The sequence below is a fragment of the Podarcis pityusensis genome (assembly GCF_964106645.2).
Source record: "Podarcis pityusensis genome assembly, chromosome: 7".
Lineage (NCBI taxonomy): Eukaryota > Metazoa > Chordata > Lepidosauria > Squamata > Lacertidae > Podarcis > Podarcis pityusensis.
The window spans coordinates 84,468,471-84,483,962 of record NC_138031.1 but is presented as its reverse complement, the minus strand read 5'-3'; the positions used below and the strand labels follow the sequence as shown (position 1 = coordinate 84,483,962).

Genomic DNA, 15,492 nt, shown 5'->3' with positions numbered 1-15,492 from the left:
ATGGCAACCATTGGGCCAGATAGGTAGGTAGCCGTGTTGGTCTGACGCAGTTGAAATAAAATTAAAAAATAAGAAAATTGTCCAGTAGCGCCTTAGAGACCAACTAAGTTTGTTCTGGGTATGCACACTTCTTCAGATACCCGAAGAAGTGTATCTGAAGAAGTATGCATGCACACGAAAGCTTATACCCAGAACAAACTTAGTTGGTCTCTAAGGTGCTACTGGACAATTTTCTTATTTTTTTATACTATTAGAGAAGAGCATAAGGAAGGACTGCTCTTCTCTCGCTCTCGCTTACTCTCACGCAGGGCTGCAAAGGCAAACACCGGCCAAAAGCTCTTGACCCTTGGGAAGGGAAAAGAGGAAGAACTAAGCAGGAAAATAACTCGGAAGGGGAAATGGTATCCAGGAACTTCTGGCACGTTCGGGCTGTTACAGGTTCAGACATTGAATACATTAGAAAAGAATGGAGTGGCTCTAGAATGATGGTTTCCAAACACACAAAGCTTGTTTTAAAAAGCCTAGTGCTGTCCTCCATGAATTTGTCTTATCCTCTTTTAAAGCCATCCAAGTTGGTGGTCAGTTCCACAGTTTAACTAGGTGCTGCACGAAGAAGTATTCATGTCAAGCTCACTGATCAGTAGTTACCTGGTTCTTCTTTCCCCCCTTTTTGAAGATGGCTCAGCGCCCAGGGAATTGGTGGTGGGACACTGAGGAGAGGTCATAGGGAGAGACTTGGGGGGAGGAGCTGGATGTTGAAGGAGCAACAGGGTTTAGTGGGCAGGAAGAGACAGGGAGCAGCAGTTCAGACTCTGAGGCTGAAGCAGAGGAGGGAAGTCAAGAGGCTGCAGAAGAATCCATGGAGTCTCCCCCTCCTGCTGTGACAAGCTCCCCTTCCCCTTGGTATCCCAAGAACACACAGAATGAGGAGGAGGGCAGAACAGAGGCCAGAGGTGCATAGACAGGGTTTAGTGGGCAGGAAGAGACAGGGAGCAGCAGTTCAGACTCTGAGGCTGAAGCAGAGGAGGGAAGTCAAGAGGCTGCAGAAGAATCCATGGAGTCTCCCCCTCCTGCTGTGACAAGCTCCCCTTCCCCTTGGTATCCCAAGAACACACAGGATGAGGAGGAGGGCAGAACAGAGGCCAGAGGTGCATAGACACAGCTTGAGACTGCTTGGGAAACATCTGGGAGAGGAGAAGCCTTAGAAAGGGTGGAAGGCAGGGACCTTCAGTCCTGGCAACTGCTCCGTAGGAGGAAGACCTGCTGGGGAGTGTTACTGAGTTTTATGCCGTTTCCTTGAATAAAGAGTCAACTTCACTGACAGCAGAGCCATATGTCTTTTGTACTGACCTCCATCTGACTCCAGCCCTGACAGTTATTGTTATTATTGCTTCAAAACTAAAACTCAAATTCAGGAATGAAGATAGCTATTGGTTTTTCTGTAAATTGTTGATCTTCTGTCGCTCTTTGAAAAATGGATCATGTATTTAATATGCTATAATGTAACACTGGTGCAGTGTTTACTATTTATTTCTTTATTGCATTTATTTATATCCCGCTCTTCAGAACACAAATCTCAGTCTCAGTCAGTTTTATTGCACATAGCCAAAGGCTGCCGCAATGTATACAGAATTATTTGACAATTAAAAGAAAATATACTGAATTGGTAAAAAAAGACTTAAAACATTTATGTTATTAAAACATTACATACTCTAAACAAAGCTATAAAAGTACCCCAATGTACAAATAAAAACATTAAACAATAAAATTCATAAGCTAAAATCATCACATGGTCACTAGTGTTAAAAACAAGGACGAACCTGAAATCTGTCAGAGGGCAGCAATGGACACCACCCCTAATCGCGCTGGGAAACATCTCTGTGAACTTATAATAAAGCATAACCTTTTGTTATGCAATGGGCACGGTCAAGGGGATCAAGAGGGTTATTTTACTTTTATCTCCCCCAGAGGATTTACTAGCACCATAGATTATATCCTAACATCTAATAATGTGCCAGTTAACCGAGATACCTTCAGGATAATTCCCAGAGCTGAAAGTGACCACTTTCCACTTGAGTTATCTCTGACATTATTCTTTTCTCCTGCCTTTCCTAAATTATTGGATGAAACAGAATATCTGATACTTGGAAATAGAAGGTTAAAATGGAATGCACAGGTCCAAGAAAAAATGATTCAGATCCTGGATTCCCATGAATTTGCTCTATTAAAGGGGGAAATGTTGTTAGAAACAGGAAACGTAATTGGACTTTATGAGAACATAATCAACCGAATGCGCCCACTGATGACCACAGCTAGTGTGATAAAAAACAAAAAGTTTAAGAGACAGAACACAAATCTTTCCAAGCCAGCTTATAGGAAACATTAAACAATTTTTTTAAAAAGCACAAATAATGAAAGCCAATCAAATCATTTCCAAAGTACAATTGATAGTAGAACTGCTGGAAGGGAGGATATTTGCATTTTGTGAAAAACAAATAAAGTTTGATAAAAAATAAGTAAACAAATGTAATACATTGTTTTTCTGAGATGTAGATGAAAACTCAATAATGGCTGTGGAACTTCTGCAAGTCTAAACTGCATGTATAGCTTTTAGACACCTGTTCCTTCTCAATTATGTAGTTCTTGAACTGTTTAGCACTAAGAGAGTTGACTGGGGGATTGACAGTTTCATTTGGCAGAAGAGGAGAGGGGCTGGGTGCACTACATTCTTCTCTAAGTTAGTGAAAATATTTTATGTTAGAACTATTAGAAATGGGAGATACTCAATATTTATTTACCATGTCTGAAGTATCAGAAGGTTGCATGTTCCCTTGGTTCTTGGCATCCGTCTGTCTCAGGAGACAGTGGAAGCGTGTGCCTTCGGGGGTGAAGTCAACCCATTGGAGAGTTACAGTACCTGCTGTGGCTGTATAGGCCGATAAAAGGAGAGACATGTTTTGTTGCAGCGGGGGCAGGTGAAGGCGTCTGGTGGTGCTGATGGCATTTCTTCCCATAAACTAACCACCCATTTCTTGTTTTTCATTTCTCTAAGTAACAAGCCAAACCCCAACCAGATCAATGTCAATAATATCAAGCCAGGAGTGGTAAATGGTACAGGAGTTCAGGCACAGAACACGGGAACGGGACGAGCCTGCGAAAGCTGCTATAGTAAGTGATTTGTGAATGTAGCCCTGTGTGCAAGAAAAAGAAGCCCATGAGGGAATGCAAGTCCAATCTTATGTGCCCTTTTCTTTTTAGAGTAGACACATACAGTTGTACCTTGGAAGTCGAACAGAATCTGCTCCAGAAATCCGTTTGACTTCCAAAACGTTTGGAAACCAAAGTGCGGCTTCTGATTGGCTGCAGGAAGCTCCTGCAGCCAATCAGAAGCCCCGTCGGACGTTCAGATTCCAAAGAAAGTTCACAAACTGGAACACTCACTTCCAGGTTTATGACATTCGGGAGTCAACACATCCGAATACCAAGGTGTTTGGGATCCAAGGTACGACTATTTTAAATCTGTGACTCAGGGCCAAACACTTACCACCTCCCCTCTTGTCTTGCTTCCTGGAGAAGCCTGGCTTATTGACTATGCCAAGTTGCTAAGAGAAGCACCACTAGGACAGGAAGTGGTTGTATGATATGGGGCTGGTCGCATCACCATGTCTCCTGGCATCATTTGGTCCAGTAATGGAGGAGACTTAAGGACAGGGGGGTTGCCATCTGAAGCCAGGAGAAAGACTACACTCAGATATCCCAGAAGGAAGAGGAAGCTGAAGATGCTAGAATCCTAGCATATCTATACCCTCAAACATCTTTATGCGCCCCCTTGCCCAGATTATCCGGAGCTTTGGGCTGGGCTGTCACCAATATGCTGATGACACTCAGCTCTATCTGCTGATGGATGGCCACACCAACTCGGCCCCGAACACACTGACCAGATGCTTGGAAGCTGTGGCTGGATGGTTTCGTGGGAGCCGATTGAAACTAAATCCTTCGAAGACAGAGGTCCTGTGGCTGGGTCGGGATGGCATGGGATGAGGGACCAACTCCCTTCTCTTGCGGGGGCCCAATTAGTGCCATTGCCTTCCGTTAAGAGTTTGGGTGTAATCCTTGACGCCTCCCTTTCCATGGAGGCGCAAGTTACAGCAACAGCCAAGGCGACATTTTTCCACCTTCGCCGCATCAAGCAGTTGGTCCCTTACCTTTCCCGCCCCGACCTGGCCACAGTGATCCATGTGACGGTCATCTCCAGGCTTGACTACTGTAATTCGCTCTATGCGGGGCTGCCCTTGAAGCTGTCCCAGAAACTCCAGCGGGTGCAGAATGCTGCAGCAAGGCTCCTCACGGGGTCTCTGCCATGGGAGCATATTCACCAAGTGCTTTTCAAGCTGCACTGGCTCCCGGTGGAGTACAGGGTCAGATTTAAGGTGCTGCTTTTGACCTTTAAAGCCCTTCACGGCCTAGGACCCTCGTACCTACGGGACCGCCTCTCCCGGTATGCCCCACGGAGAGCCTCAAGGTCCATAAATAACAACACCCTAGTGGTCCCAGGCCCTAAGGAAGTTAGATTGGCTTCAACCAGAGCCAGGGCCTTTTCAACTCTGGCTCCGGCCTGGTGGAACACTCTGTCTCATGAGACCAGGGCCCTGCAGGATCTGATTTCTTTCCGCAGGGCCTGTAAGACAGAGTTGTTCCGCCTGGCCTTTGGCTTGGAGCCAATTTGATTCCCTCCCTCCCTCCCTCTCTTTCTTTTTTCTTTTCCTTCTCCTCCTGCGATGAGGCTACATTTTAATATTTTAACGTTCCATTATTTTAATGTATTTTATTTTTGTTTTTAAGTTGTAATCATTCATCTTGTTTTTATTATTGCTTGTAAGCCGCTCTGAGCCCGGCCTTGGCTGGGGAGAGCGGGGTATAAAGAAAAAATTATTATTATTATTATTAAAGCAAGTCTGGCATATGGAGATTTCTAAATCTGACGTATCTGGGACCTGAACTGAACTGGCAACCCTTATCACAGAATACTATCAAGCTATTGATAATGAGAGGATACTGAATGAAAAGGAGGTGTTACATAGGAGCAAAGCTTTGGCATAATTTCTTATTTAGTTTCCTTTATATGTATTTCTTAACCTAGAGTGGATCACAAAGTGTCCACAGGAGAATACAGAATCTAAATCAGTAGGGCTTGGTCAAAATTGGGTGGGGGGGTGGACAGACAGTTCAAGCAATGTTTAACTTGACAAACAAGCACAACACTCCTGCTTTTGTTTCTTGAAGCATCCCTCTGCTTCCCTTTCTCACTCCCTTTTGCTGAAGAGCTATAGCAGGCTTTTGACCTCTGCACATGAGATTCTCAGGTCAGGGTTCCTTACTCCACTGCCCAGGCTAGACATGGAAAGATTTCCCAGACCATCGTCCCATTTTATACCATAGGGTGGTTTTTAAAAAGAAAGGAAAAGTATCCCACCTCTAAAGCCCTAAAGCCCTAAACGGCCTTGGTCCAGTATATCTGAAGGAGCGTCTCCACCCCCATTGTTCTACCCGGACACTGAGGTCCAGCACCGAGGGCCTTCTGGCGGTTCCCTCACTGCGAGAAGCCAAGTTACAGGGAACCAGGCAGAGGGCCTTCTCGGTAGTGGCGCCTTCCCTGTGGAACACCCTCCCACCAGATGTCAAAGAGAACAACAACTACCAGGCTTTTAGAAGACATCTGAAGGCAGCCCTGTTTCGGGAAGCTTTTAATGTTTGATGTATTATAGTATTTTAATATTCTTTTGGAAGCCGCCCAGAGTGGCCGGGGAAGCCCAGCCAGATGGGCGGGGTATAAATAATAAATTATTATTATTATTATTATTATTATTATTATTATTATGCTCTCAAATGCTCACTCTTGTCATAGAGCAGCTAGTCCAGGTTTAAAAAAAACCACAGCCAAAACCACACCCATTGTGTCACTGCTGAATTATTTGCTTCATTGATAATTATCTGAGATAATAGATGCGCCTTTAGAAGTAATATTGATTTATCCCAGCACACACCTTCCAGATGGTGGTGCCACGACTCCACAGTGAACATTGCCTTCAAATTATAAAATTGGTGCAATTATCTTGCAAATAATTATTAATGGGATGGTTGCTCACCTTCTGTACTTATCTCGCCACAGTGGTACTGTGAAATAGCTTCTAATCTCTTTATATACCAGTTTGCTGAGTAAACTCACAAGGGGAGTAGTGCTAAGACGGTAATCTTCCAGAGCATTATGCTAAAAATAGGCCAGTACTATGGAGGCTGCACTTTCTCACTTCTTGTTTTGAAAGTCAGTAATCCTTTTTTGTTACAAGAAAGGAAGCACTGCAGAAAACATTGTTCTTTGTTTCACATAATGAAGCTGTGTGTTTACTGGTCTTGACTGGTTCTTCTAGTTTTCATAGAAGATTGAGCCATAAATTTATTTGCTAGACTGCTGCATCTACACAACGCAGTGCCACAAAGTCTGCCCAGCTTTCCATGTAGCCGTGGGAATAATAATAATAATAATAATAATAATAGTAAATTTTTTCTACCCCGTCCATCTGCCTGAGTTTCCCCAGCCACTCTGGGCGGCTCCCAGTCAAGTGTTAAAAACACAATACAGCATTAAATATTAAAAACTTCCCTGAAGAGGGCTGCCTTCAGATGTCTTTTAAAAATAGGATAGCTGCTTATTTCCGTGACATCTGATGGGAGGGCGTTCCACAGGGTGGGGGCCACTACCAAGAAGGCCCTCTGTCTGGTTCCCTGTAACCTCACTTCTCGCAATGAGGGAACCACCAGAAGGCCCTTGGCGCTGGGAAGAGCCTTCTGAAGACTAATGCAGTTTGTCCTGCAGGTATGGGGCGGGGAGTATTGCTAGTCAACCCGGGAAAGATGCAGATGGCACAGATTGAGCAAAAACACTTGCAGAAACTGATCCCCATTTCCAGAACAAGCTTAAACGTATCGTTTTCTAAATGTGCTATTAAAATTAAGATATTAGTATGTTTCTGAACATGGCAAAATACTTTTCCTATTATAACACAAAAGTAAGCCTTTATTGCCATATACTGTAAAAGCAAGCTGCTGTCATATATTGGAAAGCTAGGTTGTTTATCTTTGGCAGTGGCCAGGAGTCTCAACAGATACGGCATGCAAAGGAGTCCTAATTGATATCTGCTTTTGCTGTTCCCAGTGACGCAATCTCACCAGTGGTATTCTTGGGGTCCCCCGAACATGCAGTGTCGTCTGTGTGCATCTTGCTGGACCTACTGGAAGAAATACGGAGGCTTGAAAATGCCAACACGGCTAGATGGAGAACGGCCGGGGCCAAATCGAAACAATTTGGTAGGCACATTCACTATATTCAGTTAGTAAATCAATCCGCAGTTCAGCACTGTGGTTCCTTAGGCCAAAAACAAAAAGATGAGGCAAGGTTCTTCCTCACAAATTTTCCTTTTCCCAGAGTCCTCACAGTGGACCCTTAAGGAACAATGGGAGCCCCAAGTTTGCCATGAAAACGCGACAAGCTTTCTATCTCCATACCACAAAGCTGACCAGACTCGCCAGACGATTATGCAGGGACATCTTGCGTCCGTGGCACGCGGCACGGCACCCTCATATGCCTATCAACAGTGGAGCAATCAAAGCCGAATGTGAGTCTTTCTCGTCCTGATTGCATGATGTCTGCTTACATGCCTGACAAGAGCTTATGCTATCAGAATTGTAGTAGTAGTTGAGTTCAGTTCAGTTCAGTTCAGCTGAGGGAAATGGGATCTAAAGAAATTAGGCAAACTCTGACTCTCTTGACCCCTCTATGGTTGAGAGCTACTGGGGTAGCAGAAGGAAGAAAAATGGGGGAGAGAGTAAAATAGCTTGTCAAGCCATTACAGTGGTACCTCGGGTTACATACGCTTCAGGTAACATATGCTTCAGGTTACAGACTCCGCTAACCCACAAATAGTACCTCGGGTTAAGAACTTTGCTTCAGGGTGAGAACAGAAATCGTGCTCCGGCAGCGCATTGTCAGCGGGAGGCCCCATTAGCTAAAGTGGTGCTTCAAGTTAAGAACAGTTTCAGGTTAAGAACGGATCTCTGGAACGAATTAAGTACTTAACCCGAGGTACCACTGTATAATGCTATAACATGCTCACAATTGGCGCTGCCAGCCCTGTAGCACAGTAGTGGAAGATCTGGGGGGTGGGTGGAGAAAACTCCTCAGTTTGTCCTCACCAAGCCTGTAAAAGTACACTCCAAACTCCACAAAGAGTACTTTTATTAAGGGCTGGGAATAATACTCCCAACATTGTGATTCAGGCCTAATTTGTATTAAATGTTCCTTTTTGTGCATTCCTTTTGTAGATTTCCTTTACGTTGAAATGCTTCAGAAAACACTGGCTTTGGTGTCAAGAAGGCTGTTTGTTAGGTTTTTTTGTTAGCATGTAAATGAAGTCTTATTTGTTCCAATATTGTCCTCAGGTTCATCTCGTTTACCAGAAGCTTCAGAAGATTTGTTGCTATTAAAACATGTTGTCAGAAAACCTTTAGAAGCAGTACTTCGGTATCTAGGTATGACCCGTATACATGCATTTTGGTGACTTCGAGTATAATATTATTCACTAGCAAAAAGTGTCATATTTGACAGGCAGAAGAGGGTTAACCCAGTGTCACTTCCCATGCTACTAACTCTGTTTCACCAGCTAATTCTGCCCATGCCACAACATTGGCCCTAACTTTAATTTTCTCCATAGGAATAAACGACATTTCGCTTGTATAGGAGAAAGTCATGGGATGCCCGTAATATACAGATTGCACCTTACCACTATTGATCCCAGTCACTAAGCCAGCAGCCCTTGTTTGCATGTTCCCTGGGTTGATGCTTTTTCTTGCTCATGATAGATGGAACAGAATATAAATATCATACAAACAGAAGGATATAAGTGACAATGAGAGAGAGAGAGAGAACCACACGCAAAGAAACATAGATCTTGGAAGGACACCCTTGTTTTCAAAAGCTTTATTTCTCTCCTTAATATCTGCACATGAGGATGTCTCTTTCTTGGCCTAAGTGTCTGTGCGCTGCTTCTAAGGCAACTGTAGGGTCTGATTCCTGATTCAGCCTCTCTCACCTGCATACATATTTTGTTCTTTTTTAAAATGTGGCACCCCTCTTCTTCCTGCTTTATTCATGACTGGGTCAGAGTTGGGTTTAAACAAAGGAGTCTTCCACTGTCCTTTGTAATATGCTCCTAATACGCTGTTCTCACCATACAGAATCTCACCCCTGCTCTCTGAAACCTGATCCTGCTAAGAGTTTGTCTGGCTCCCTCAACAGTGTGCCTTGTGCTAAGTTTACGCCAGTGATTAACAATGGATCTCCAACGATCTTGGGGAAAAGAAACTATGAACAACAAAATGGGATGGATGGTAAGTATTTTCTGGTGCTAACGTGTTGCCATTGTTTGCAGGTTAATTTTTAAGTCTAATTGTCTTGGTGGCTTTTCATTTTCAGTGTTGCTAATACTGCTTTTGTCAGAACTGTTTAATACTTACTTTCTGTTTGAAAAACGTGTTCTTCTCAGTTGCTATTGCCAGATGGTGCTTCAGAGCTTTCCTCTTTTTGAATATATAGAAATAGCTATAGGGCAACTCCTGTGTTTTATCCACCCTTAAATATCATGGCTTCTGATCTTTAAAATCTAGCCTAGGATTGTTTAATTCATCAGAGAAGAAACAAAGTAGTGTAGAGAAAGCGAGCACCCAGCACACTTAGACTTCATTGTGCTGATAGTAGTTGAGAATCCTTTTCCCTGCTGGAAAAAAATGTGTTGCTTTTAACTATATACAATTTGTCTTAACCAAAATATGAAGGTGGGAAGAAACTTATGTCTAGAACAATGTCCCACAAAACATGGGGTACTGACTCCTTTACACAAACATAAATTTGCCTCCCCTTATTTGCTGGTGGCTGCTTTTAGCATGATCTGCTTGCAGGTGTTACAGAGCAGTTGCATGAGAATGCTCTGGCCAAACAGGCTTGAGTGGCCAGGATTGCTTGGCCAGACCCCCAAAGGGAGCCACACATACTTAGGTATGTAATAATGCAGCACAATTTTAGTGGGTTTGACTAGTGTTGAACATTGCGAATGCTTTAAAGTAATCTGCAGTAGTTCTAAGAGAAATACTGTAGTGGACTCTGCCCTGACGTGCAGCAGGGGGGGAGATGCCACGGAAAGCAATTTTAATGTGTAAGTTTGTTACATTGATTGATTGATGAATCACTTGATAAAATTGATTGCTAAAACATCCCAAAACTATTTAGCAACCGAAACCTATATTAAACCAAGTCCAAGTCCAATACAGACACGGATACAGTGGTGCCCCGCAAGACGAATGCCTCGCAAGACGAAAAACTCGCTAGACGAAAGAGTTTTCCGTTTTTTGAGTCGTTCCGCAAGACGAATTTCCCTATGGGCTTGCTTCGCAAGACGAAACGTCTTGCGAGTTCTTGCGAGTTTGTTTCCTTTTTCTTAAAGCCACTAAGCCGTTAATAGCTGCTAAGCCGTTAATAGCCGCTAAGCCGCTAATAGCCGCTAAGCCGCTAATAGCCGTGCTTCGCAAGACGAAAAAACCGCAAGACGAAGAGACTCGCGGAACGGATTAATTTCGTCTTGCGAGGCACCACTGTAAAAGCTCTGCTAAAAAGCTTTGTTGGAAAAGTAAGCCATCCAATTTAAGGTGCTAAAACGATTAAGTCAGTTGTTATGCATAGCGAAGCAAAATTCAGCTGAATTCTTTTCATGGAATTATAGAGTTGGAAGGGACCCCCCCCCCGAGGGTCATCTAGTCCAATGCCCTGCAAGGCAGGAATCTCAACTGAAGCATCCCTGACAGATGGGGTGAGCTCTCGTTGCTCGGTCCCAGCTCCTGCCCACCTAGCAGTTTGAAAGCACGTCAGAGTGCAAGGAGATAAATAGGTACCGCAGTGGCAGGAAGGTAAACGGTGTTTCCGTGTGCTGCTCTGGTTTTGCCAGAAGCGGCTGAGAACTGTCTGCGGACAAACATCTGCTCCCTCGGCCAGTAAAGTGATGAGCGCCGCAAATCCAGAGTCGTTCGCGACTGAACTTAACTGTCAGGAGTCCTTTACCTTTACCTTTAAGAATATGGAAGTTGTTGAACGTTTCCCCCCCCCAACCATACAACCATAGCTTCTGCTATCCTAGATGTGCTATCCTGTTAAATTTTTTGACAAAGCAAGCAAACACCTGCACAGATAACATGTCATTTGTTTAAGTTAAGCTTGTGAAATAATGCAAATCTGATTGTTGATCTTTATGTTCACTGTGTTCTACCAGGCCCCATGAAGAAGCGCCTTTTGATGCCAAGCAAGGGTAAGATTACGGAGTTGTTCTCGGCTTGTGCTTGGACAGTGTAACCTTTTCTCGATTCATCCGCTGACTTTTCAAGTTTGCTTCTTTGTGCTTGTGACCACCCATTTCGTATTGTGTGTACACGTTGTTTTTGTGATTTCTAAATACATCGCCTCCCTTCATAGTTTCCCATGCGGTATTAACGCACCATTATCAGTTTAACTGCAGCTGATAAAAATATCCCGATTTAGCAACCCTTCTGACGTATGTTTGAGTTTTGGAAGGTCTCTAGAGGAAGGGTTTTTCATGATTAGAGAGCAGCCGCCCAAACCTTCGCAGTACACAACCTTTTGCACAGAGGTGGGGAACTGTTTTTTCGACTGAGGGCCACATTGCCCCAGTTGAAAGCTATTGGGGGCCTGATCTGGATCCAAAGTGGACAGGGCCAGACATGGGCATTATTGCATGCTGTTAACACACAACCAAATATGCACACGCACATACAGTCTTAACATATGCACAGACATGCACAGTTAATACAGGGCTGCATCTTCTTCCTTGCTCCTACTACAGATTTCTTTAAAACCCTCCTACTGAAGCCAAGAGGAGTCGTCCCCCCCCCCCCAATCCTAAATATGGAGCAGTGGGGTCCAAATGTAAAGCCTAAATGTGGAGCAGGGTGGAGAGGGCGGTAGCAGATGCAGAGATAAAGTTTAACCCTTCCTTACCCAGCTACAACTTTCCCAGTGCCACCTTGCACTTAAGCTTCAATGGTAGGTTTTTAAAAGCCTGACTGTGGTGCCAAGATAAGGAGGCTTTGGGCTGTATCTGGCACACAAGACTGGTCGTTCATCACTCCTGCTGTAGTTTCTTGGGAGATGTGGTAGCTTCAGGCAGCAGTGATATTTTCTGAGGTGTGCAAGGCCAAAATTATTTAAGACTTTATGGGTGAAGAGCAGCAACTTGAATTTTGTCCAGAAGAAAACCTGTATAGGTGGAATTTTGCCTTGGGTGACTGTTCTGACCAAAAGGGTGAGATGTACATTTCAAAATAAAGAGTCTTGCAAGAGGATAGCCACGCTTGTCTCTTGCAGGACGGTTTGGCAAACCTATTATAGCACAAGCTGCCATGGATTCCAGTGTACTTTGCCTGATGCATGAAGATTCATCCTCAGCTGGCAGGAATATGTGCATATAGTGTAGAAAAAATGTACAAAAAGTATAGTAAGCATTAATTAAGCTTCCATTCTTAACAGCTTTAATCAGCAACTAAGCTGTCATTCCTTGGTGACTCCTCTTGGTATGACATCTCAGAAGAAGTCTTCAGGTCTGTCTGTCAAGAGTGTGTTGTGGTAGTAAAGCCTCAAGAACAAGCAGTACGAAGCGTAATTGTTTTTGCCAATAGGCAGCGTATGGCATAATTGCAACCCGATGATGCAGTAGCCCCATAAGGCCGAGAAATGCATTGACTAGGAAAGGGATTGCTTCTCACTTTAGGTTGGAATAGAATACACTCATCATGATTACCTTATTTGGGCCTAGATTCTGTTTCACTGACTAAATGAGATGAACAAGGTCTCATAGAATCATAGAATTGGAGAGCTGGAAGGGACCCCAGGGGTCATCTCGTCCAACCCACTGTAATGCAGAAATCTCCGCTAAAACATCCGACCTCTGCTTGAAAACCTCCAAGGAAGGAGAGCCCACCACCTTCCGAAGGAAGTCCGTTCCACTGTTGAACAGCTCTGACCATCAGAAAATTCTTCCTGGTGTTTAGTCGGAATCTCCTTTCTTGTAACCTGAATCCACTGGTTCAGGTCCTCCAGAGCAGGAGAAAACAAGCTTGTTCTTTATTCTATGTGACAGCCCTTGAGATATTTGAAGATGACTGTCCCATCTCCTCTCAATCTCCTCTTATCTTGAATTGCATAAACTCATTTTTTAAACTTTAGCCACCTTTTGTGCGGGAGGGATATGCAACTCAACATTAGTTTTAAAAGAATTAATTAGAAATTTATGCGCACACACAGTATCACAAAATATCAATCGCATAGAGGAATAGCGCTAAAATAATAAAACAGAAAGAGCAATCAATTAAATTCTTTGAGCAGGTGTCTCTTTAACATCTGAAGGCCTTGATACAAGTTCCACGATCAAAGAAGATACCGTGGGCATCTACTAGGAGCAGAGAAGTTAGTCAAGCTTTATTCTTTACAAAAAAAAAAAAAAAAAATCCTTCCAGTAGCACCTTTAAGACCAACTAAGTTAGTTCTTGGTATGAGCTTTCGTGTGCAAGCACACTTCTTCAGATACACTGAAACAGAAGTTGCCAGATCCTTCTATATAGTGAGAAGGTGGGGAGGGGTATTACTCAGAAGGGTGGTGGGAATGGGAGATTGGCAGATAGCTGAGATGAGCCTGCTGACGACTCTTAACGACTGTAATAGGTCTTACAGGAAAAGGCAAGGGGTGAGAAGGTGAGAAATGGCTTAGTCATGTATAATGGGATAAGAATCCAATGTCTTTGTTCAAACCAGGTCTCTCCATGGTTTTAAGTTTGGTAATGAGTTGCAATTCAGCAGCTTCTCTTTCCAGTCTATTTCTGAAATTCCTTTGTAGTAAAACAGCTACTTTGAGATCTTGTATAGAATGTCCTGGGAGATTGAAGTGTTCTCCTACTGGTTTCTCAGTTTTGTGATTCTTTATTCTTTACAGTAATAGATCCATGCTTGGTGGACTTTGGGAGGTCATTTTGCATTGTGGGGGCCTTACAAAAAAAGGAGCCTGCTCCTAGTAGCTACTCACCATCGATTCCTCAGCCGTGGATGGACCTACGGGGGAGAATATTTGAATGAGAGATCCTTAAGATACCCAGATGCCAAGTTTAGGGCTTTAAATTTTAAAACCAGAACTCACCATCAAATTTTGTGGTCTAATGCCTTCTGCATATGCTAGGCATGAAACGAGGTTACCTCCAGAAAAAATGGAGTTTTGTATACTTAAGCGTTGCCACCAGTATGGGAAAAACAAAAAGACCCAAAATGGCCTGACATAAGATCTGTGTTTCTATAACCAATGGAACATTGAGGGCAGCTGAGTATATTCATTCATTTATTTATTTCATTTATTTTATTAGTTTCTATACTGTTCATCATCTGAGGATCACAGGGCGGTTTACAGTATCAGTTGTGGGAAGCCCAGTAACTGAGTTACTGGCAAAACTAAGCCCTTTGTAGTCCAACTGATTATATCAGAAATTGGGGGTTGTCCAGTAGCATAATTTAGGACTAGCCTGTAAGGGAGTGCAAGGGAGCACCAGCTGAAAATGCACACTCCCTCCTTGGCAGCAGAGCATAAAGGAAAACAGGAAGCAGCGGGGAAAAAAGTTTAAAGTTGATGGAAGTTTAGCAGCTGGAAGAGGAGGCGAGGGCAGTACAAGATGTTCTGGAACATAACTGGGGCCATCCCATCCCATCTGGGCAGCAAGATCTACACGGACGGCACATCTGCCCCCCCAAGGGAACACATTGCCTTTCAACACTGCTATGGCAGAGGCAGCTGTGATGCTCTTCTTGAAGGCTGGATCTGTGGCCTCTGCTGCTGCCATGCACAGCGCACCAGCACTGCAGTGGCCATCCTGTGTCCCGTGCCTGAGCTGTGGTGAGATAATTGGGAGAAGGGGCAAGATGGCAAAGGCTCACTGAGGCTCCAGCCGATACTGGAGCTTAAGCAAGGTGGAAGGTACTGTTACAAGGGAGGAGGAGGCTGCAGCTGAGCGGGGCCAGGATCTATCACGGCTGAGCCTCTTTCCCTTCCCCTCCCAACCAGAAGTGCTGCTTCAGTTCCGAAGACAGATTTTACTTCCACATTCAAGACAAAGGCTGCCTCTTGAAGAGACTTAGATACGTTCAGCCCGGGGAAGAAATTTGAGCTGCACATGCACTGGCAGGTTTGGGGTAGGGAGAAGAGTCTCAGGTGAAAAGCAAAAGTTCCCCGGGAGATTCATAAGGGGCGAGGCAGTTCTAAGATAGTCTGGTTCCAAGCAGTTTAGGTTTTGATCAGCATTCTGGCTTCGCCTGCATTCAACCGTTTGAGCAATGGGCAT

General features: G+C 44.0%; 1 protein-coding gene across 4 annotated transcripts in view; it reads left to right on the top strand.

Moving 5' to 3' along the window:
* The window catches only part of MTA1 (metastasis associated 1), a 63,534-nt gene that overhangs the window by 33,798 nt on the left and 14,244 nt on the right, over positions 1 to 15,492 (top strand). For all 4 annotated transcript variants that reach the window (XR_013988921.1, XM_081014817.1, XM_081014816.1 and 1 more), the window contains 6 exons: positions 3,053 to 3,168; positions 7,214 to 7,365; positions 7,484 to 7,673; positions 8,497 to 8,586; positions 9,292 to 9,444; positions 11,373 to 11,408. Coding sequence is in view for 3 of the 4 variants with exons in the window: in XM_081014817.1 (XP_080870943.1) it covers positions 3,053 to 3,168; positions 7,214 to 7,365; positions 7,484 to 7,673; positions 8,497 to 8,586; positions 9,292 to 9,444; positions 11,373 to 11,408 (737 nt within the window). In the remaining variant the exon portion in view is untranslated. The remainder of the gene's footprint in view (positions 1 to 3,052; positions 3,169 to 7,213; positions 7,366 to 7,483; positions 7,674 to 8,496; positions 8,587 to 9,291; positions 9,445 to 11,372; positions 11,409 to 15,492) is intronic.